Genomic DNA, 23601 nt, shown 5'->3' on the forward strand with positions numbered 1-23601 from the left:
GCACCAATCTCCCCCCATTGTTTTGTAATGTCCTCAATAACTTAACCCAATAGTCACCTGCTGCCAGTATATCACCGAAACTAAATAGAAAAAAAAAAAACAACCCAAAAAATACTTTATAGAAAAGATGTATGCACAATAAACGTTTATACTTCAAGCAACCGGCCATACCAACATAATTTATATAAAAAAACATCTGTGTCATCCAACTAGCGTCTAGTAGAAAGATGGCTGCTCAGAGGAAAGGAGGCGGGTGGCATCGATCGCTGAGCACGCGGCGACCCCGGCCCCGGGACCCGCCGCCACGTGCGGGACTCGCCCTTTATTCTTTGTCTTTAAACAAAATACATATGGCTGACGTAAAAATATCAGTTTCTGAGCTAAAGAAAACTATAGATTTTTTTTTTTTGCATAATATTTATATATAATTATTTTCCCCCCTCCTAATATGGAAACTGGAGCAACAACAAAATATCAACTAAAGAACAACCGGAGCGTTGTGGCGACCTGCTGGTCACAGATTTTGGGGAGGGACTTGCAGAGCCTCCCAAGTTGGCTTGTTGTTGGTTTAAGTCTTTTTTAACAGGTCTGAGGTATTAAAAAAATATCAAAAGAAAAATTGGATTGTGTCTCCCCCCCAAACTATTTAATAAATATTTACGTAAGCTTGTAAGAACAACATATTCCCCCCCCTTTATTTTTTTGCACGTATTTAAAATAGAAAAAGTGATCTTTTAAGCAATGTCACCTCTGGCACAGACCCAAACCCCACAGCCGCCCCTCCTGTCTGTCCTGTCACCGTTCCCATACAACCCAAGGGAAACAGCCCCGGGGTGTCTCTGCGGCTCGTGTGAAGGAGCGGGCAGGGCTGGGACTCTGGCTTTGCGGTTGCAACGGGCAGTGGTGGCATTTGGTGGCATTTTCTCCATGCTGTTGGCAGTGTAGGGCGCCCAGCCCGCCCCCGCCAGAAGGACCTTTCCTCACAGGAACGGGGCCATTTTGTCCTTCCCTCCTCCCACCCCAAGGAAGGGACGAGTGGGTGCTGGGCTGGAAACAGAAAACAAAACCAAAGACACTTGGTTTGCGGCTGTCGTTGTTTTTTTTTTTTAAGGAACACTTAATTTCTTGGCAAAGTGGTGGCCCTGGCGTGGCAGGCGGTGCTGCAGGCAGTGCTCGGAGAAGGCACGGGAGAGTCGGCTGTGCGTTCCGAAAGGAAAGGGAAACAACCAAGAAACAACCAGCCAGCCCCTCGCTGAGAGCTCTCTGCTTCCCGGGATGGAGCCTGGGCAGGGACGCGGTGAGCCGGTTACACCGGGTTCCCTCTGCTCCCACCCGAGCCAAAGGGGAGGAGAAGGCAGCAGAGACCCAGGGACACGGGGAGGAGCCCACGGGGAGAAACTCAGCCCAACAAAGCCAGGTCCTGCTCCTGCTCAGCTCCACAGGAGGGGCAGCTCAGAGCCAACGTGCCCAGGACACGCGGGACCCAAAGCCCAGGATGTTCACCAAACAGGAGCACAAGGAGCAGCACAACGCGGGGTGAAGAGACGACCCTCAAAAAATGGCAGCGAGTGAGGCGAAGCCTCCACATGGGACCTTCCCTGGAAGCCAACCTGCCGCCTCTGCGAGGAATCATCTCCCCTGGCAAAGCAGCCGCACAAGTGCTACGGAAAGCAAGGGTCCTCCCTTCGACCCTACCGGCTAAAGAGACAACCAGACTCATCCCCTCCGGCGCCCGGGAGCCGACCCGTGCGCTGGCACCGACCCCACGCTCCCAGCAGAGCCGGAGCATCCTCTGGCCTCCCCAGCAGTCCACCCGAGCTCGCACTCCGAGGCTGACGGGTTATTTAACCCAACGGGATAGACAAAACAGGCGAGAGTCCCTCTGCTCCCGCTGGCCAGAGCTGCTAAAGCTTTGCAAAGCTCTCACCAACAATTTCCCAGCTGTTCAAGAGCAGCAGAGATGCGGCTCTGAGGGGTCCCCAGGAGGGAGCCCTGTTTCCCACAACCATGGGGCTTTTCTTCACTTCTCCACTGCCAGTTCACCTCCACCTCGCTTTGTAGAAAAAACCACACTCTCTTACATCCAGCAAGGTTACAGCCAAGTCACCAAATTCCTTGTCTACCGATCTGGGAACAGAGAGAGAAACGCGTGTGCGCGCACAGAGGAGGAACGGGAGAGGCTGGGTACCATTTTTCAAGGTGGAAGACTGGTGTACATCCCTGTATCCGTCAGCCTGTGAGTAAACACCTTCCCCTGGCTGGGTTCTGTTGTTTATTTTTACACTTTTGCACTAACCCCCCCCACTTCCCACTGCTGGGGGGAAAAAAATCCCACAAGCGAAGAACAAACCCCAACATTAGAAGAAAACCCTAAAAACAAGTGGAAAAACCAAAGTCACAAGTGCAGCCCAGCCGTCCGGCTGGAAGCGTGCGTGTAAGACTACAGCAACGGGAACCTGCTTGGAACATGCATTTCTTTTCAAAGTGAAAACCCCCTACAGGCGCATGGAGCCGAACTCGTGGAGAGGAAATAACCTGTCTGCTTCGCTTGGGCGAGTACCACTGAAAATCGGGCATGGAGATGCGCGATTTTGGCTTAGCCGCTCTCCCAACACCCAGCATGGTGGTACTCTGGTTCTCACTGCTAAATAATGGTTAAAAAAACAAAAACAACTAAACCGAAACACCAACATGATATACGTATGAGCAGTTTGACATGAAGTGACCGCAGTGTGTGATCAGTTACTGGTGCCGATATCACACAGGGCGAAGGTGGAGGAGGAGGAGGGGGGTTCCAAGTTCTAAGGTCAAACCGATGTCTCCAAGCTGTGGAAGGGGCTGTCAGGCTCCGGGACGGTGAGCTCAGCTTGATCGCTGTCCACTGCATTGTTATTTCTGTTGAGGGGTGTAGATCCACCCAGGCTACCCCCACCTCGCTTTTTGAGTCCGTCAGTCTCGGGGTCGTCTTCAGCGCCGTCAAGGAATGGTGTTCGAGGCTCATCTTCCTCCAGGATGAACTCCGGGTGAGTCATGAAGTTATGGATGGAGCTTCTGGATTCGGGTTTCTCGAGGCCTTCGTACAAGGAGCTACGGAACGCATTCACCACTTTGATCTGCCGGAGGCGGGAGCGTGCGGGATAAACAAAAGAAGAGTCAGTAGTGGCTACGAGAGGCCAGAGCTCCCAGGAGAAAGTACAACAATGAATCAAGACACGATAAAACAAAAAAGCACAACAACAACATCAACATCACCACTGAACAGACAACTGAGTCAAAATGAGAGATCTACGGTGAACTAGGAGGGCCAACATGGAGCAGACTCAGGCACTAGGTGTGTGATGGGGAACCCACCGCCTATGGGGCGACTTCAGAAGCTGCAAGAAAAGACACAAAAAAACTCAAAAAACGCCCCCCCGGATCACTTTGAATGGATGGAAGCCAAAATGTATTAGTTGTCGTTATGTGTGCGCACGCGTATCTGTGTGTATAAACGAGGACAAAAATGTGGAACTACAACTCAAAAAAGAGGTGGGTTAGGCAAACAGTGGGTTCACTTCAAGGCAAAAAACGCTACTGTGGGAGCGATGTGTGTGTGTTCTGTGCCACTTTCAGGCCTATAGAAAGGAGCGGGCTTTAAAAAGGCGTCACAAACTTTTCAAGCCCGTGTGAAGCAGCAGGTCCGAGCGGATGCCATGGCCAGTAACACCGGACCAGGTACACATGCAAGAAGGAAGGCAGCTCCGTGCCAGCGTCCCCTCACAACTGCACCGGGACCCTTCCCTACACCCACATGCTGCAGAGATCCAGCGGTTTCCAAAGGCAGCGAATTCTTTCGGGTGCTCTGCACGAAACACAATCCCAAACTTTGCTGGAAGCCTGGCCCTGCAGTGCCCCTGTGAGACCCGCCGGGAGCCGGGCTCAACGCACCAGTCCAGTCTGGACAAGCGGGGTACGGCACTGCCGCCTCCGCGGCACCGGCAGGATTGGTCTGGAGACCAGTGGGGATGGCGGGCAGCGGTGGATTCGCTGCTCCTTCCAGCTCCTCTGGAAATCCAGCCCTGAGCCCCTCCAGATCTCACCCTCCCTCAAAGCCAAGTCACAGTCGTTCAGCTGGACGGGTGACAAGCGCCGGGTCCAGCCAGGGCTGGGGCAGGGGCTGCGGCAAAGCTCTGCGCCCCAGCACGACCTCGACAACCCGCACGTGCACGTCGTGTGCGGCAGAACGCGCTGGGCATCCCGCACAAGCTCTCCCGTGTTTTACAGGAGCAACACAAGTCCTTGCTCTGTTAAGCAGAGCTGATTTTGGACCAGATCTGCTCAACTCCTCCTCTCTGAGGAAACGCTCCAGACCACCATGAGGCTTTGTTCAGCAATGCCAGGCGGTGAGTGGGACAGAAACATGTCCCCATAGCAGTGCCAGCCGTCCTGCTCTGTCCCCTGCCCCGCGAAGCCCCGTCCCATGTCCCCCGCCTGCTGTCGGTGTCCCTGCAGACTGAAGCTGGGGCGCCAAAGGGAGAAGATCCCCAGACCCCACGAAAAGGGGTGCTCCTCCACAGCATCCCTGCGCGACACCAAGAGCCTCCTCAGCACCCAGCCAAGGAGTGTGCGGAGCTGCTGCAGGGAGAACGATTCAGATATCTCCTTGCAAATAAAGACACGTGTGTGTTCTGCCACTTCTTGGTGAAGGGGCTGCGGGTCTGGTGGGGGAGCAGAGGCGACAGCCCTTCTCCTGGTGAGCTGAGCCGGGTTAAACCACCCCCTGGGTCTGGGACACGGGCAAGGCTGGCAGGAAAGTCACCAACCAGCGCAGCCAGCGGGAGCCTCCTGCGGATCTTTGGTCTCAGCACAAATGACACTCACAAAACCAGAGCGGAGAAGTTACTAAAAGAAGAATCTCATGCCTGGAACCCTGGAGGGTTTACCTGCAAGATGCCTCAGGGTTCCCCACGCATGAGGGATGCCCTGAGTCCACTCTCCATCTGGCTCGGAGAGGTGGTGCTGCATCACGGGGCAGCAACAGGGCATACCCGGCACCGGCTCGGCACATCCCTGGCACCGGCCCGGCACATCCTGCTGGGAACAAACCAGCCCTGGCACACACACGGGAGCTGGATGACAGACACTCATGAGATGAGCGTGGGCCAGGTACCCCCGTGATGCCGGAGCACCAGCTGGCCTGCGAAAATGAAGGTTGACGGAGGTGGGAACAGCAATTCGGAGCTGTGTTTGCTGCGCCAACGACACATTAAGATCCTGGATAAATGCAGTGGTTGGCGTGGGTGCACAGCACACGGGAGAGCGCCAAGCGGGCCACCTTCTACCGATCTGTCACACCATCAGCATCTTGAGAACTGCAACTGCAAGCACTGACCCCTAAAATCAGTGTGCAAAACCAACTAAGCCAAGTGTAACCAACCCAAACAAGCTACCGAGAGCCTCTGTGATGCCAAAGCAACTGAGCAGCCAGTCTAGTCCAAGCCCAGGGGAAGGAGCAGCTCCACAGACGCTGTCCTTGCCCCACACCTCAACACTTCTGAGTCCAGACCCTGCCCCATCCCTGCCCGCAGCTCCACCATTACTTGTGCTGCAGCTTTCCCCAGGTTTTCTTTCATTTCACCATCTCTGCCAGCAACTGCTGATAAATTAATTCAGCTGTTCCCTTGTCAAAGGAAGGTAACAGCAAGGAAATGTGTTCTGAATGAGCCAGGCAGCGCAAACACAAATGAAATTCTCCCCAAGCAAGCTGAAAGCTCAGCGCCACCTCCTCTCCATCTGAAACCTTTGCAACCAGCATAACCTCCAAGTTTGGCATTTATTCTCATTTCACACCATCACTGCAGCACCGCAACGTGCTGGGCAAACCCCACTGCTCACACGGAGGTGGAAATTACATCTTCTGCATGAAGCCTCCACCATTCACCCCCGTTTGCTTTGCCCAGCTCTAGACCCTCACGGAGACCAGCTCAGCGCTGCACAGCACATCCCGAGGGTCATCCCTGACCTCCCGCTCCTCCATCCCCGAGAGGGACGGGGCAGGAGGGGCTGCGAGGTCCAGCCCCACCAAAGTGCAGTGGAAGACAGAGGGACACCGTTAATCCGTACGGGGGGAAGCGGAGCTTGGAGAGAGGGGAGGGAAGCGGCAGAGAAACAGAGAGAAGTCCAGGCAGAAAACCAAGGGAAGACTTAGCGACCTGGGTTAGCTCCTGGTAGAGTTGTTTGCTGCCTGGGAGGGCACAAGCTATCCAAGCGATCTATTCCCTTGCTGCAAATCGGGGAGAACGTTAATCCACAGACTGCAAAAAATCCTGCATTTTGGTCTTGTCCACCCAAGCCCAGTGCCCTGAGACCCCCCTAAGCAGGTCTTCTTCCCATTAGGAAGTCTTGGTGGTGCACAGATGCGGTCGGGAGCAGAAGGCAGCTGTGCTGCTTCGGAAACTTCGGGGTTAAACAAAAAAAATTCGAGCATCAGTGTCGGCTAAATAGAGAGAAAACAAAATTATCAGAAATTCTCTCTTCTCTCCCACAGTGTATAAACAGTGGAAAGTGAAAGCTATTCAACGAGTCACCAAGGGTATTTCTTTAATAAGGAGAGAACACAGAAAATGACTGTGCAATAAAAAAAAGCCAATTATCTGGTAAAGATACACTACCTACTCACAGCCTGGCACAGCCCTGCAGAGAGAATTGGCGCTCACGTGCTCGCCAGCCCGTCTGCGCAGCTCACGGCAGCGCGGAGAGGGGCACAGCACCAGAACGGGCTTCTCCTTGGGCTGCAAACCCGCAGCCAGGCTCCGGCTTTGCCACTGACCTCGTCCACCTCCGTCTGCGTGCAGAGCGCCGCGTGTCTCTGCGCCCACCAGCACCAGCGTGCGCAGAACAAGCACCCGGGAGCTGCTGTGGCGGTGACACCGGGGACCCGTGGAGCCCCGTGCCGTCCCCGCAGGGCTCCGGGGCAGCGAGGGGCACGCCGACGTGCGCGGGCTCGCTCCGCCGTCCCGCACCGCATGCAAGTCGGGACAGGGGAGGCTGATTTGCTTACAAACCAGCGGCTCTGATGTGTCACCGCTGGCCAGCTGAGCCGCAGCAACCGGCTGCTCTCACACACCATCCGGGCTCCCAGGAGCAAGTAAATGCACCTTCTGGCCTGTGTGCAATGGCACGGGGCGTGCAGGCAGCACGGCAGTGCGGCTCAGCGCTCCCCGGAGCGCAGTGACAGCTGCGGGACGGCCCGAGCGGCCGCTCGGCCCCCAAAGAGCCGCACAGCCTTGGGAAGCGGCGCCTCTGCCCAGCCCTGCCCTGCCGGGCCTCCTGGGGTTGGGCAGAGCCGGGAAAGAGCAGCTTTTAGTTGCTTTTTTTTTTCCACAGCAATGCTTTTAGTTGCTCTTTTAACAAGAACTGCCAATTTTTGCACCCCTCGTGGGGGTGCGCTCATACACCAGTCCTGCAAAGGAGGAGAAGATGTAAAAATGGAGGAAGCAACAAGGACTGGGGTGGAAGGACCAGAGAGTATCGCCAACTTGTTAAATATACAACAGTATAAAAATTATTGGTTTTTCAAATGCTCTCCCCACCCCATCCTTCGTTTTGGAAATCAGTGTGCGAGTCAAGGTTTAGAGGGGGAGAGAACAGGCTGGGTTAGGTTGGTGCAGGTGCTCTCTGTGGTTATTAGAATCATGCATTGTAATAGACTATCACTCACTGCCCGCAGGAGGAGATGCAGCAGCAGCAGCAACAGCAGAAGTGGTGGGAGTGGAATTGACGGAGGAAAGAGCTACATGGGTTGGGCTAGAAACATTTTTTACATCGTGGTGCTGGCTCACGATGGAAGGCTGTCTCCTGAGGGCTCCCTGCAAAGAGGAGGCGCCGGTCTGGAATGTGTAAACTACGTCCATCTGCAAAGAACCAGAGAGTGAGATAGCGTCGCCCCGGCCAGAGACAGGGAGAGGGGATGGGGACGAGGGAGCAGGGAGGGCGGGCAGACACACAGACAGCAAGGAAGAAGTAGGACGGAGAGGTGGGGAGGAGAGCGCCCCCCACCCTGTGCTCCCCACGTCTCGCAGGCACGAGAGGGCAGGGACTGTCCCACCACCAAGAAAGAGATTTGCGTTGGGAGGGAGCGACAGAGGAAACACCTCAGGTTATCCGACAATCTGCAGGAGGAGCAGAGAGAGAGAGGGTGGGCAGAGGTGCGAGCTGGAAGCTGGTGGTCCAGAAAACTGCACTGGGAAAGGGTTTCTGGTCTCTCAGCCTCCCGGGATGTAGAGCCGGGGGGTGAACGCTGGGACACAGCGCGGATCCGCAGCTCCCGCAGCAGCTGGGGGGCTGGAGGAGGTTTCGGCCCCTCGCTGGCTCTGCGCAGGGCTGGGGAGCAGAGCTGGCAGGGATGCAGCGAGGAAGCCCCTTGGTGATGGGCCACTGGCCCCTGCGGATGCACAGCGAGGCCGGAGGACCCGGGCAGCAGCCACAAGTCACTGTGGCTTCCCAGACTGTCACTGTCACTGGCAGAGCACACAGCCCCAGGACACCTGGGACACTCCAGACCCACTGGCAGCTCTGTTCACCCTGCAGGTATTTCACACACTGCAGCTCCATCTCCCACCATGGAGGGACTATCTTTTCCCCACGTGGGGAAGAGTCCTTGGCTCTCGCTTCAGACACATTGATTCGGGACAGAAATCCACAAAACGCTCGGGCTGGACCTGTCGGCTGCTCTGCTTGATGTGCAGAGCACCACAGACAGGAAAGGAGCCACCAGACAGGCTCCAGGGCATCCCAACGTCCAGGAGCATTTTGCATGTTGCAAGAGCTGGTTCCAGCCCAGGTCCCCAGCAGCTGCACGGAGACACCTCGAAGGCTCTGGCTGCACATCTGGTCACCGGTACTGCAGCCATTCGTACCCACCAAACATGCAACACACCTGGAGCGCTTCCGAAGCAGCCCAATGCTCCCGAAACAGCCCAGTGCTCCCCAGCGCATCTTTCCTGTGAATGAGCTGGCAGCTCAGCACCCCCAGCGGGCAGCGCTGCCCTGGGCCCCCCACCACTCCCAGCTGGTGGGGACAAGGCTGAACCTCGCCTTGAAACCATCAAGGCAACATCTTACAGAGGAGGAGCAAAGTTAACAGGGCACTACACGGCTGCTGTGCTGGCCCCAGAGGAAGAGGAATGGAAGGTAACATAGCAGCCCCGGCTGCCAGGAGCTGCTGGGGACCCACAGCGTCCCCTCCATGGGGCAGCTCTGCCCCGGCCTCGGGAAAAGCCGAGGGACAGGGACCTGGTGCAGGGAGCTCTCCCTGCCCTGCCCAGCCACCAGTCTGGGGGAAAAAAAACACCCTTTCAGGAAAAACTGAGTCAGAGAGAAACATATGGAAAAACCATATAAAGAGATTGATTCTCCTCCCCTTCTGTGCTGCAGGGACAAGAGCTCCAGAGAGCTGGCAGGGAGGGGTGGCAAGAGCCCTTGGCCAAAGGGCCATGGGGGAGGACAGAGCAGCCAGAGGGAGACCAGCAGGGTCTGTTGCTGGCAGATCCCCCTGGGAGCAGCATCCCAGCAGTGACCAGGAGCAGCTTCCACGCTGTCCCACACGTAGGGCAGCTCCTGAGCCCCTCCTCTGCTGTGCAGGGGGCCTGTGGGCAGCACATCCAGCCCCCCGCCCGTGGGACACTCTGCTCTGCACCACAACAGCCCGGTGACCCTCCACGCCCCGAGCTGTCCCCAAAAACCAGGCTGTCCTGGTTCCCCAACCAAAGGCACAGGTGGTGGGAAAAGTCTAGCCCAGGAGGCGATGGCATCCTCTGAGCAGCAGCCGTCGCCTCTTTCCACACAGAGCCCCTGGAGAGAAAGAAAGAGAAAGAAAGAGAGAGAGAAGGAAGAGCCCCCCCGGACCCGCCGCCCCACGGTACCTGTGTCTGTATCCTGTTGAGACCCCGGAACCAGAGGATCTGCCCGCGCCGCAGCTCCATCTCCGCGTGGTCAATCTCGTCCACGTCTTCAGGCAGCTCCTCCTCTGGGATCTCCTCCTTGGTGATGCCGTGTCCAGCTTCCTTCAGGAACTTCAGGCGGCTGGTTGGGACAGTGCAGATCAGCTGGGGAGAGGTGGGGAGAGAGCGGCTCCTTAGCCCATGGGCTGCAGCAGCACGGAGCCACCACAATGCAATGAGCTGCCAGGACTTGGCTGAGAGATGCCAGAGTGCAGGCGAGACACAGCACCCATGGAGACAGTCCAGAGAAGGGAATGGAGCTGGTGAGGGGCTGGAACACAAGTGTGATGGAGCGGCTGAGGGACCTGGGGGTTCAGCTGGAGAACAGGAGCTGAGGGGAGACCTTCTGATCTCTGAACTGCCTGAAAGGAGCTTGGAGCCAGGGGGGTCGGGCTCTGCTCCCCAGGAACAAGCGCCAGGAGCAGAGGAAACAGCCTCAAGTTGCACCAGGGGAGGTTGAGGTTGGATTTAGGAACAATTTCTTCTCCAAAGGGCTGTGGGGCATTGGAACAGGCTGCCCAGGGCAGTGCTGGAGTCACCATCCCTGGAGGGTTGGACAGACGGACATGAAGTTCTCAGGACATGTGTTGGGTTAATGGTTGGATTCGATGATCTTGAGGGTCTCTCTCAACCAAAATCGTTCTATGGATGTGCCCTACTGCAAGCAGGGTGGGAACGGGTCACTCAGGGAGCTCCTGCTCTCACTGGTGCTGTGGTGCCGGGGTGGGGCATCACCCCCTTGCAGAGCTGCCTGGACACAATCCTGGGGAGAAGACGGGCAGCGAGGGAGCGGGAAGGGAAGGGCTGCAGCGTGGAAGCAAATGCTATTTTTTTCAGACTGGCTCTTACCTGGCCCCAGAGGAGCTCCCCAACTCCAATAAAAATACACCAGAACCACTGGCTGAGGGTGAGCCCGGAGCAGCTGAAGGGCTTCCCACCAAACTCCACGATGATGATCTAGAGCACAGGAGAGAACGAGTCACTCCACGGGCTGCACAGCACAGCCAAGGACAAAGACATCTCCTAGAGCCACACGTCTTTTCGTCCCTCCCTGGGATCACAAGAGGAGCAGGACCTCACATCTGGGCCAGGAACTGCCCAGGACACCAGAGGTGCGCTGGCTGCCCGGCTCAGGCATCTCCCCACATACTCTACACCCCAGTATTCAGGTTTTGCATCACCGAGAAGCTGCTGGAGACGAACAAGGACACAGGACAGAGCTGTGGGCAGTGCCTGCAGTGGATACAGGTCCTACCTGCAGCACGGTCCCCTCCCAGCCCCACCAGCCTGTCCCCGCACCCTTACCTGAGCTGCAAACGTCCCCAGCACCACCGTGCAGAAGATGGGGTTGCGGTAAATGGACTCGAAGACGTTCCTCTCCCCGTGGATCTTGCGCGCATTGATCTCGTTGAACAGCTGCATCATGACGAAGGTGTTGAAGACGATGGTGTAGTGCTCAGTGGGCGGGGAGTGGAGTGGAGCATTTCGGCCGCTGTCGATGTCAAAAAACTTCTCCCCTAAGCAGACAAGGCGGTTTGGGGAGGGGATGGGGAAGGGAAAAATGAGATCCCACTCCTTGCTTCTGCTTTGTGCTGCTGGAGGTGGAATTAGGATCCCAGGCTCTTGCTGAAGCTCCCTTGACCCAGCTGGAGCCGCCCATGCTAACCCCACTGAACCCTGATTTCCTCAAAAATGTTGAAAAGCTGCTACCCTGGCTAAAACTGCCTCTGCACCCAGAGGGCTCTGGAGCAGCCCCACACCCTGAGCGTAAATCCTCCCCCTTAACACCCCTCCACTTCCCATCCAGGACCAAATAAGCTCTGTCCTCGCCAAGGGGGGTCCCCAGTATTGGCGAGGGACGGGGCTGGGACTCTGCCTCTTTCCTCTTCCCCCACCATTCCACGAGGCCAGAGAGTTCACCTGCAAAAAGCAGCGTGAAGATGATGGTGAGCTGGTACACGGCGTGTCCCAGGATGTTCTTCATCATGGTGCGCGAGATGAGTGGCTTGTTGCGGCCGTAGGGCTTGCGTAGCAGCAGGGACTCGGATGGGGGCTCCGTGGCCAGGGCCAAGGAGGCGAAGGTGTCCATGATCAGGTTCACCCACAGCATCTGCACAGCCTTCAGGGGAGAGTCCTGCAGAGACAGGGGAAAAACCCCACATCATGCCATTGAAACTGCCCTTCTCGTCACTCCTCATCCCGCAGGAGTTCCCTTCTCCCCCCCAGCAAGCCCCACGGCCCCACACCTGCGTGATGCAGGCGCCCGTGAAGGCCACGATGACGGCCACGACGTTCACGGTCAGCTGGAACTGCAGGAACTTGGAGATGCTGTCGTAGACGTTGCGTCCCCACATCACCGCCTTGACGATGCTGGTGAAGTTGTCGTCCGTCAGGATGATGTCCGAAGCCTCTTTCGCCACGTCCGTGCCCGCGATGCCCTTGAGGAGCAGGGAGAAAGCGATGGGGTGAGTCATGGGGTGAGCTCCACACTTGCTGGCTGCCCAGAAGCAGCCCCGAGAGAAAAATCCCCCGGAGCCAGAGGAGCCGGCGCCAGTCCTGCGTTGGATGGCGAGTGCTGCTGTGGCCGCACCAATGCACCCGAGGGAGCGGAGGCTCCAAAGCAGCAAAGCTTTCAAGGACAGACCCCGGCTCTGGAGCACAGCTCTGAGCCACCAGCAGCTTTACAGCCTGTCACCAAGTGCCCAGAAGGGACCATAGTGCAGCAAAGCTGGAAAACAGCTTATAAACACAGCGCCCTCCTTATGCCAGGAAACACGGGCATCTCTGCTGCAAGGAAGAGCTGTGACCTCTAAATAAGAGAAAGAATTTGGCATCCTGAAGCCCCGGTGCCTTCCTGGTGCCTTCTACCCCGTGTGAACTGGATGGCAGCCCCACAGCCCCCCCAGCAACACCTGCAGCATCCCAGGAGGACGCGGTTTGCTCTGCAGGAGCTGGGCTCTCTGCGGTTCTCACCGCTGGCACACAGAGGCGCTCGCTTTGCAGTGATTAAAGGCACCGAAGTGATGCCTGAAAGGAGCTGGGTCCCTGGTGCTTTCCTGGAGAAGCTCCCTTGGGATTTGCAAGATCCATCTCAGATAGAAATACTTTAAGTGTTGAGAACAGCCAAGTGTGCTGTTAGTTCCTCACCCCGGAGAGCAAAAGCCGCCCCCGGGGAAAACCCACCGCCTGCCCGTACCATGGCAAAGCCAACGTCAGCCTTCTTGAGAGCCGGGCCATCGTTGGTCCCGTCCCCGGTCACCGCCACCACCTGCCTCTGGTCACCAACGGTGCTGTCAATAATTCCTGAAACGGAGACAAGCAGTTCAGAGAAAACAACCCCCAGGGGCAGCCTCCCAGCAGGAATTATGCTGTGAAGGCAGCCAGGCAGAGCAGAACGAGGCACCGGTGAGATGCAGCCAGTGAAAAGCTGGCAGGCACCCACCTTTCACCAGCGTGTGCTTATCCGTCGGGGAGGAGCGCGCCAGCACCCGCAGCTTGGGCCAGACCTTATCCAGCTGCTCCTGCTCCACCTGCAAGACAAGGCACGTGTGAGAGGGGGACAGGACCCCCAAAAGCCTTCTGCCCCACCAGAGAGCAAACCCCAAAGGGACAGGACAGTGCCTTGGCCTCCAACCACCCGCACAGCCCTGCGGCTGCTCTGGCTGAGGATCCCAGCAAGCGGAGGGACCAGCTGCATTTATCCAAGGAAAACCCAGCAGGATTCAGTGCCAGGCACTGCTGAGGCCATTGGAGAGGCCGCCACGACAGAGCGGGACTCGGGCTGTTCCCCCACCTCTCCCTTCTCGTTGCGGATGAGCCGGTTGAACTCCTTCCCCTCCAGGCACAAGAAGTCCTCCCCCGGCAGCAGGATGCCACACTTGGTGGCAATGGCACGGGCGGTGTTGATGTTGTCCCCTGTCACCATCCGGACAGTGATCCCTGCCCGCTGGCACTTCAGGATGGCATCCGGCACCTGGGGGACAAGGACAGAGTTGGGGGGCAAACAGGCAGGGCACCCTGGTTCTGCATCCCTATGTGGTGTCTCCAAACACCTTTCAGCCGCATGTGGAACCAGTCTGGCTTGCGCACAGCCCCCTGTAGCAGCTGGTGGAAAGTTTGGGTGGAAATGCCCCAACACCAGGTAATTTTGTCTGAGTATGGGAGAGAAGCGCCCACAGCAGGGAGCTGGCAGCGCAGGGCACTGCAGGGATGCACAGAGGAGCTGCTTCGCTTTCATAAGGGGCTCATGGTCCTGAGCAGCAGGAAAAGGGGCTCCTGGCGCAGGCACGGGGTTGGGGTGGGGGAGAGCGCGGGGTTTGGTACCTCTGGCCGCACAGGGTCCTCGATGCCCACCACGGCGATGCAGGTCAGGTCGGACAGGATCTCGTTCTCGCTGTCCCAGTCGGGCTCAGCGCTGGCGGGGAAGTCGCGGAAGGCCAGGCAGATGGTGCGCAAGCCATGGCAGGCCATGGGCTCTATCACCTTCTTCACCATCTCATCCCGGTCCTTCACCTTGAACACCCGAGGGTCTCCGTTCTTGTCCAGGATCCTGGTGCACCTAACGAAGGACCGGGATGGAGAGTTAGGGAGATGGGCGGTGGCACACACAGTCAGCTCAGCGATCCGCTCCCCAGCCCCAAAACAGCCCCTTTCCCCAGCTCCCTACAGCTCTACCAAAGCCACCCTAAGAGAGTTCAACACTTTGCACAGCAGCACCTCCTGATTTCACCTCCCTGCTCCACAGCAGCTGGGCACCCCTCACCCCACAGCCCCCCAAAACAGCTCCACGGTGCATGGAGAGCCCGAAGCCCGGGGGACGGGGAGGGGACCGTGCAGCAAGGGAGGACAGTTACTTTCGGAGGATGATCTCGGAGGCTCCCTTGCTGTACATGCGGAAGCCACCGTTGCCGTTCTTCACCACCGTGCTCATGGACTTGCGCACAGAGTTGAAGGTGTAGACCTTGTAGAGCTTCTCCTCCGGCACCTCGTTGCGCACAGCCTGGTAATCCTGCTTCAGGTCCAGCACGAAGCCCAGCAGGGCGCACTCCGTCTTGTTCCCCACTTGCCGGGGAAGCCCCCCTTCCTTCTCGGGTGGCTGCAGGGGAAGGAGGGAAAGGAAAAGTGATGTCAAACCCCAGGATGGGAGCTGCAGGGATGGCCGGCAGTGGGAAGGCCAGAAGACAGGAGGTGGTGGTCCTCCAGCTCACCAGGATCTTGGATGTGTAGGCTGAGTTGATGGCGACGCCATTGACAATGAGGTCCAGGACCTTGGGCAGGATGGCTTCAGGGTCGGGGATCTGGCGGTAGTGGGTGTCCCCCACGTAGGCCTGCACCACGGTCATGCGGTTCATGGTGAGCGTGCCCGTCTTATCCGAGCAGATGGCAGTGGCATTGCCCATGGTCTCGCACGCATCCAAGTGTCTCACAAGGTTGTTGTCCTTCATCATTTTCTGCAACAGGCACCACGAGCAGGAGAGTCAGAACCAAAAGCCTGAATTTCCCCATCATCCCCCCTGTGACCTCGCTGCATCGTGGCCTCACCTTCACAGAATAGGCCAGGGAGATGGTGACAGCCAGCGGGAGCCCTTCAGGCACAGCCACCACCAACACGGTGACACCGATGATGAAGAACTTGACGAAGTACTGGATGTAAATGGGGGTGCACTCCGCCAGCCAGGGCCGCCCCTGCACCCCAAACGTGTCGATCACGAAGTACAGCACCAAGATGATGACCGTGATGGCCGACATGATCAGCCCTGGGGGACGGGACAGAGCAGCAGGTGAGGGGACGCAGGGGAAGGGGACGGTCCCTTCTCCCCGTGCCACTGGGTGACATCTCGTGCCAGAGGTCACTCACCCGCCTTCCCGATCTGCACCGCCAGGCGCGTGAGCTTCCCCTGCAGCACAGACTTCTCCTTCTTGGGGACCTTCACCTTCTTCTTCTCTTTCTCCTCATTTTCCACCCCTTCCTGGCTCTTCAGGGGCTGGATCTCTAAGGCCACACCATCCTGAGTTTTAGCTACAGCCCAGGGCAAAACAAGACACCACGTGTGAATAGGAGAGACCAGGAAAACCTGTAGGAGACCACTGAGAGAGATGGTGGTGGGAGAGAGAGAGAAATCCCAGAACAAGAACCATTCCCGACGACACACGCGTCTGAGCACATGGAAACCTCGTGTCCCTGCCCTGCCACCTCTCTATGGGGCAGTTTTCTGCCGTCTACCCCAGCCCCACGGATACAGGATCCTCAGAGCTGACACTGGTGACGTGACCCCTGGTCACAGCGCTGCAAGAAATGCCCTGGCCTGGCTCTGGGGTGGGGACAGGTCACCTCCAGCCTCCCCATGGGCCGCTTGACGCCCTGCAGCAGATGGGGAGCACTCTGGGCTGAGTCCAGAGACGCTCTGGTCCCCCCGGTCCCCAGTGAGCATCCCCAGTCCCCCCACAATGCCCTGTGGGCAGCTCGGCAGGAGTCACTTGCCAGGGGAGAGGCTGAGGGGGTGAGATGGAGGGGGACGGTTAGAAATTCAGATGGAGATTGAAGAGGGATGAGGCAGCTCCTTGAATCCCAGCCCTGAGCCATCCACCATGGTTTTAGCACCAGGCTTTCAGTCGCTAGAGCTGGTCTAGTCCAGCTGAAGGTCTGCACCAGGGAGACCCAGGGCAGCTGGAAGTTTCGGAGAGGGTGAGAACCCCCCCAGGAGGCTCCTCTGCAGCCGTCAGGGCTGGAGAAGCAGCAGTGGCCCCAAAGCTGCCCAAGGACACCCCAGGACCTGTCCCCTCCTGGCTGACTTCATTCAATGGCTTGAGACACCCTAGAGCTCACAGCAGCTCCACATCGGACACCTCCACGGTTACAACAGAGCCAACACGGACAAAACAAGCACCCGGACACAGTCTGACGGGAAGGAGGGAAACTCAAACTGCTGAGAGGAGAGAGAAAGAGAGAGAGAGAGGTGGAGAGAGCGGTGCAGAAATGGGCTTCCTCCACAGCCTGCAAAGAACAGGGTGAGAAACACTGGCGAGGAGACGCTCACGGAGTCGAGGCCATGAGAGGAGAGGGTGCAACTGTCACGTTGGCCAAGCCCCAGGGGCCATTTCACCCCAGGAACAGCGGGAGGGGACCCACATCTCTCCCCCAGCTGTGCCCAAACAAACCCTGCAAATGGACAGTTCCTGATGGGCACGAGGGCTTCAGAGCCACCAGGTCACAGCTGTGGCTCGTGTCAACATGGATGCAGTTCGTCCCAAGACACGGATGCTCCGCCAGCGGTCCAGGCTGCTGGAAGAGCCCTGTCCTCCCTGCACAAAGGCTCTGCCCCATGCAGGGACACCAGCCAGCCCCATCCCAGCTCTGCACACCCGCAGTGGGGCCAGGGGGCACCGCGATGCCAGGCTGGGGCCACTGGCCACGGGACCATTGCACCCTCTCCCAGGACAACGAGGCGAGAGTCCCGCCGGAGCAGCAAAGAGCACAGACTGATGAGAAGAAGGAAGGAAGGAAGGAAGGAGGAATGCTCGGTAGTTAGTGTGGTGCTGGTTCAAAGGATGGAGAGGCTGGTTACCTTTGTTGCGATTTTCAGGGGCTCCGGTTTTTTTACCTGTTCAAAGAGAGAAAGGGTGGGGGGCTGAGCACACGGACCCCCGCTCACTGTCCGGCTGGTGGGACAGCCTGGGGACAGCCCTGCTCCGAAGGGCCACGTGCTGCTCCGGCAGCGCCTGTCACCTCCGGCCACCACGCAGCACCGTCCCCACACTGCTGGGGGGCAGTGGGGAGGGATCCCCCCCGCCAGAGCTCACCGTACCTGCCTGCGTCACGGGCACTAACTGCGTCCCACACATGTGGGTGTAGCTTGTTGCGCAGTGGCAGATGCTTCCCAGGCAAGGGAGAAAGGCAAAAAGCACGTTTGATACATCTCCTTACCTTTCTTCACCTTCTTTTCCTCATCTCCTTCTCCTGCTCCCAACAGAGTGAAGATGATTCCGGTCTGGGAGTTGATGCCCACGGCCGTCACCACCATCCTGCCGGATCCCTCCATCACGTGGGTACCTGGCACAGCGGGGCGGCCACGGTGAGACGGGACTTGTGTGTCCCATCTCGTCCCCAACACGGCACCCTGCAGCAGCCCCCTCTCTGACGGCACAAACCCAGCCCGGGATCCTCACCCGATAGCAGCATGGGGTCTTTCTCCAGCGATTTCTTGACTTGGTCTGACTCCCCGGTCAGCGAGCTCTCATCTATTTTCAGGTCGTTGCCCTGGATCAGGATCCCGTCTGCCGGCAGCAGATCACCTGTGACAGGAGCGAGATCCAGGGTCAGCCCCGGCACCGGAGGCGGCTTCGTGTGCCAGCAAAAGGACCCAAAACTCACTCTCAGACCAAATCCAGAGGGAGAAGCAGCAACAGATGGGTATTAAAAATGATATCAGATAGCTCCAAAATCTTCACTGGTGTACAAATACATTTCTTTAAGGCCTTTTTCTTAGACAGTGCTTTCCCTTACCTGGTTTTACTGAATCAACATCATGTCCTTCTCAAAGCCTCCCAATATACCCAGACTGTTACACCACCCCATCACCCACCCAGGCAGAAAAAGCCCTGTGTGAAAATCAACGCTGTGTTGGATCAACCTCCTTCCTGATGGGAGCAGCTCCCCTGGTAAACAAGGAGCAGGACCTACTTCACCCAACGGCGACGTCTCCTTGCTGAGGAGGTGTTCACCAACAAGGAGATGGTTGTGAAAATGAGTCATTTTTGAGACCAGCAGGTTGCTAAAGCAACACAAAGCTGCGCAGAGCTCCAGCTCCCGCACGGGAGCATCTCCCACTAAAGGAGGGAGATTCAGGCTGGACATGAGGGAGAAATTGTTGGCCCTGAGAGTGATGAGAGCCTGGCCCAGGTTGGCCAGAGAGGTGGTAGATGAACCATCCCTGGAGACATCCCAGGCCAGGCTGGACGGGGCTCTGAGCAACCTGAGCTGGTGAAGATGTCCCTGCTCATGGCAGTTGGGGCACTGGGGGAGCCGGGAAGGTCCCTCCACCCCAAACCATCTGTGATTGTATGACAACCCAGCCACCGCCACCTCCACTCACCGTACTTGATCTGCGCGATGTCTCCCACCACGATCTCAGCCACCGGGATCTGGATCACCTGCCCTTTGCGGATGACCGTGAACTTTTGCTCCTGCTCGATGCGGCTCTGGAGGCCACGGAATTGCTTCTCCTTGCTCCAGTCATTGAAGGCGGTCACCAGCACCACGATGATCACCGAAAACAAGATCGCCGCCCCCTCGATCCAGCCAGCCTGCGACTCGCCCTCGTCCTCCACGCCGCCCGTCGACTGGCCGCACACTGCGCTCAGACGGAGAAACCTCATTTGCACAGAGACACCCGCTTTCCCCAAGTAACACACACAGAGCAGAGCCTGGAAGACAGTCACTCCTCCCTGAGCTTGTCCAAGGGCTTCCCCTGCTCTCAGGAGCATTTTTACATCCCCGGAGGCTTTTTTCACTTTTCATTTTTGGCAGAGGTTGGGCTGAGAGAGCCGGGGTGGGAGCTGGGACAACTGGTTTCTATTTCCAGTTGCAGCACCCAGCCCGCCCTCCGCTGCGTGACCCTCCCGTGAGTCACCGTCTCCCTGTGCCTCCGGCTCCTCCAGCGACTCAGGGACCCGGAGGGGACGCTCGCCCAACGCCCTCGCTCAGTCACACAGGGGGTGACACCCCTTGGAGTCCGAGCATCTTTTGGAGGAGCAGGAAGAGCAGCTCTGAGCCACGTCGTGGTGACAACTGTGTCCAGACATGGCCATCGGCGCAGGTCCCTAGGGAGGGGTGGCACCATGGCAAGGACCCCAAGGATGGGGAGAAACCACCACCTGATGGGTGAGCTCATCTGCTCCAGAGTGGAGGGACAAACGGGGTGACCTTCCGGAGATGGCAACTGTCCCAAAGCCCTGCTCCTGCAGGGTCCCCACCGAGCACCCCACCACACCGTGGGGAGCACAGGGACTCACGTTCATTGTCACCGCCTGGAGGGTGGTAGAAGGACAGGCCCAGGGAGATTATGGCTGCGATTTCCAAGATGATCAGCGTGACGTCCTGGAGTGCCTCCCACACTAACTGCAGGAACGTCTTGGCCTTTTTGGGAGGAATAAAGTTCTGGCCGAAGACCTGCCGCCTCTTCTCCAGGTCGGTCGGGTTCCCAGACAGGCCTGGAGTGAGGAGAGATGGAGATGAGGAAAACCCCCCCAGCTGCCCCGCAGCCCCCACCAGCACCCGTGGGAGCCCTGCAAGGAGCAGCTCCAGGGGGTGCACAAGGTGCAGGCGAGGAGCAGCCAAGGCTTTGCTCCTGTCACCTCAGGGCAGGGGACAGCGCGCATGCCGAGCCGCCTCTCCCTGCTGCCGCAGCCTCGCAAAGCGCCCGAGTGCCAGTTAATGCCAGTTGGCACTGGCCGGCTTGTTTACATGCTGCATCAAATTAGCCGTAAATCTGGCACCGTGAGCGGCGCTCGGAGCTGCCGGAGCCACCTGATCCCTCTGCTCCTGCCAGCTCGGAGGAGCCGCCGCCGCTCAGAGTCACTGGGCGCAGCGGGAGCGTCTCCGAACTCGGCTGAGCCCCACGGATGTGCCGCGGGGTCTGGAGCAGCCCTGTGGGGAGTTGGGGGGGCACATGGGGCTGCTCCTGTGGAAAACAGGGGGAGGTGGGAGCAAGGAGAGGGGCAGGACACCCCCGGGCTGGGCTGCTGCTCCCCCCAGCTGCATGCAGCAGCCTCGGAGACCGGGGCCAAAAGGGGGAGCCCCTGCCCCCAGGTAGCGAGGACTGTGAGCACAGCAGCCTTCCCATGCCAGGGCAGGGGCCAGTGATGGCAGGTGACAATTCACCCCCCACCCCGGTCATCCCCTGCATTAAAGCCATTAAAAAGCTGATGGGGTGCAAGATGAGAGTGGCCACCCCTGTCCAGCACCGCAGTAACCGAGCCCCACAGTAACCCCCCACCCTCTCCACCTTAAGACGCTGTGGGGCTGCTGCCAGCTCCCGCGATGCACTGGGACGCACCGGACATAGCGCGGTGCCTGGAGCAGCCTGGCAGCACTGCCCCCCTGGGGTCTGAGGCCTCTCCACCAGCTCCATTGCATCCCAGCCTGGGGGGGGACGCAGCAGGATGAATCCCATTCTGCCCCCCATGCACCCCCTTTCCTGCTGCAACAACACCCCGCGGCTGCAGGGAGGGGACGCGCTGGCAGAGCAGCCCGGGTGTCCCCACCCAGCGTGACGATCCCGGGATCTCCCAGCCCATGCGGGAACACTTCCCGCCCCACGTCTGCGGCGGGACGGATGGAAAATATGGCAAAGCAGCGCGGCATGACTCATGCCGGCGCCAGGGCCCGGGTGGACACGGCGTGTGCTGTGGGACGCACATGGGATGCTGCCACGGGGCATGGGATAGCGCAAATGTGGCTCCTCCAAAGCCTTTTCTGATATCTGGGCTCAACAGAATGGGGTTTGGGACAGGCAAAGGAGCTTCACCTCCAGAGCAAGAGGGTGAGGCAGGGACACGCTGGGGACATGAGATACGGCGACATCAGCCAGAGGCTGGGAGCGGCTCGGGATGGCGGGACAGTCCTGGCCTCACCCTCAGCCCGAGGCAGAGCCTTTTGGGTTCACTCCCCCTCCCCTCTCCTCCCACCCCCAGAACAACGCGCTCCCAGTTTGGCAGGGCCACGCACATTGTTTTGCGCCCTGGACTTGGTATTTCCACCGGGACTCCCCCCCCTTCTCTAATGACATCCCGATATTGTCTCCCCTTCCCGGTCCCGCTCACAGCTGGGAAACACGCTAATCCCCAGCTTACGGCACTAATAATAACCCGCGAGTTTGCAGGGCTGGGGGCAGCCACGTCGCCACCGCGCACAGCCAAATCCTGCCAGCGCCATCCCCAGCCCCAGGTAAACGCTCAGTGCTGCACACAGGGGCTCTGTGCCCCTGCACCCCTGTGAGTGCCAAGGAAGGGGTGCAGCACCGGGAGCCCCGGCACTTTCCCCTCGATACAGGGGACCCAAAGTGCCAGCACAGGCCATAGGGAGGAGAGGGGACATTCTGCCACCAAAACCTCCCAACAGCGACCTGCCACCCACAGGCAAGCATCACTGCCACTGCTCAACCCTGGGATGCTCAGAAGCACCCAGCCAGGTCCTTACGAGAAGCCCAGCAGATCCGGGGAGCCCACAGGTACGGCCCCGTCCCCAGCAGCGACCCCCCGCCTGCCTGTCCCTTGGCCGAGATGCTGACACCCCGCAAACGAGCTCCACAGCACCCAGCCACACTCCAACCTTTACGCTCCCCCTCACCCAGACAGCATGCGGCCCTGTCATTAGCGCTGTAAGTCATTAACGCTATAAGCCATTAACCACGGGCAGCGGAGAGGAACCCCCCTGCAACCCTCTTATGGCCAGTCAGCCCCGCATCCCGCCTCGCTCCATCCTCCCCAGGGATGCAGGGATGCGCCTCAGGGCGACCCTCAGGAAGATGCTTCTCCTCTTTTTCTCTTTCTATTCCTCCTTCTCTACCCTAACTGACCATTCTGTTGAGATGCAGTGAGCCATCTCCCACAAGACTCGTGACGGACACAACAGGACCACGCTCCGAGTTCCGCCAGGAGGGCGATTTGAGCCTTCACCCCCCAGCCAGCAGCATGAACCTCGCACAGCTCCAGCCGGACCCGAGCGGGTGGTCCCACCTCGCAGACCACAGGACGGTCGCTTACCTTCCACTGGCGACGTCTTCAACCTCTTGCAGACATTCTGCACGCCGCCATAAGAGTCATTGAGCCGGGCGACCGCCTCGGCGCTCCTCAGCTCCATGAGGTTCCTGAGCTCCACCATGGAGCAACCAAAGTCCCCCTCATGGTTGCCTTCAGCAACCGAGTTCGCGGGGTGGTGGTCGGCCACGTTGTTCGTCATCTTGCTGGTGCAGTGACGGTGACACCGGCTGGTGGCTCCTTCAGTGCCCTCCCTCGAGGGTCCGGTGGGGGGATGCTCGGTGCGGTCCCTTCCCCAGGGACTGCCCAGGTGCAGCGGGTGCCTCTAACCAAGCCCAACTTCTCCGGATAAAGGTGTAAACAGGATGTGCATGTTACCGCGGAGGCGACCTTAGCAACGACCAGCGTGCATCTCCCACAGAAGGAGGAGGGCTCCCTGGATACCACAGCAACTGGAGCTGCAAAAACAAGGATGGGAAACAAGAATACCGGCATTAGGAGGCCTGTTAATAAATGCACACACCCCATGGGACGGGCGAGCAGGAGCAATGCACCCAAGAGCAGGCACCCACCAGAAATAATGGGGTTTGGATGCGCCAGCTTGTTCACCCAGCCCCGGGGATTAGCACGATCTGACCAAAAAACCTGGATGAGCAGAAGTTGGCCCTGCAGGGAGCTCGGACCGGTTGGGTACAGCCCAGGGTGTTTCACGGGCCGTGCCGCAGGGAGAACCGGCGGCCGCAGCTCCGGCGGCACATGGGGCCGGGCAGGAAGGGCGTCCAGGTGGTTCTTCACTCAACCCCAGCTGCCCGGCCCAGAAAAACGCTCCCGTTTGCTTCAGTTTAAAAATACATCTCGGCAGCGG

At 58.6% G+C, this 23601-nt stretch overlaps 1 protein-coding gene across 7 annotated transcripts in view; it reads right to left on the reverse strand.

Moving 5' to 3' along the window:
* Positions 1-1080: 1080 nt before the first annotated feature.
* ATP2B4 (ATPase plasma membrane Ca2+ transporting 4) overlaps positions 1081-23601 on the reverse strand; it is a 38408-nt gene continuing 15887 nt past the window's right edge. For 3 of the 7 annotated variants that reach the window (XM_065038975.1, XM_065038976.1, XM_065038977.1), the window contains exons 2-21: positions 22743-23194; positions 19992-20189; positions 19073-19330; positions 18147-18272; positions 17905-18030; positions 17546-17581; positions 15838-15999; positions 15522-15736; positions 15188-15430; positions 14834-15075; positions 14304-14538; positions 13774-13953; positions 13423-13510; positions 13177-13283; positions 12227-12418; positions 11901-12114; positions 11286-11497; positions 10830-10937; positions 9903-10085; positions 1081-3113 (exon numbers count right to left, since the gene is read on the reverse strand). In XM_065038975.1, coding sequence (XP_064895047.1) covers positions 2808-3113; positions 9903-10085; positions 10830-10937; positions 11286-11497; positions 11901-12114; positions 12227-12418; positions 13177-13283; positions 13423-13510; positions 13774-13953; positions 14304-14538; positions 14834-15075; positions 15188-15430; positions 15522-15736; positions 15838-15999; positions 17546-17581; positions 17905-18030; positions 18147-18272; positions 19073-19330; positions 19992-20189; positions 22743-22938 — 3627 coding nt within the window. In that variant the 5' untranslated portion in view covers positions 22939-23194 and the 3' untranslated portion in view covers positions 1081-2807. Of the gene's footprint in view, positions 3114-7699; positions 7893-9902; positions 10086-10829; positions 10938-11285; positions 11498-11900; positions 12115-12226; positions 12419-13176; positions 13284-13422; positions 13511-13773; positions 13954-14303; positions 14539-14833; positions 15076-15187; positions 15431-15521; positions 15737-15837; positions 16000-17545; positions 17582-17904; positions 18031-18146; positions 18273-19072; positions 19331-19991; positions 20190-22742; positions 23195-23601 lie in introns of all 7 variants that reach the window. The other 4 variants (XM_065038981.1, XM_065038979.1, XM_065038980.1 and 1 more) reach the window with 4 other exon arrangements.

The sequence above is a fragment of the Columba livia genome, chromosome 22 (assembly GCF_036013475.1).
Source record: "Columba livia isolate bColLiv1 breed racing homer chromosome 22, bColLiv1.pat.W.v2, whole genome shotgun sequence".
Taxonomy (NCBI): domain Eukaryota; kingdom Metazoa; phylum Chordata; class Aves; order Columbiformes; family Columbidae; genus Columba; species Columba livia.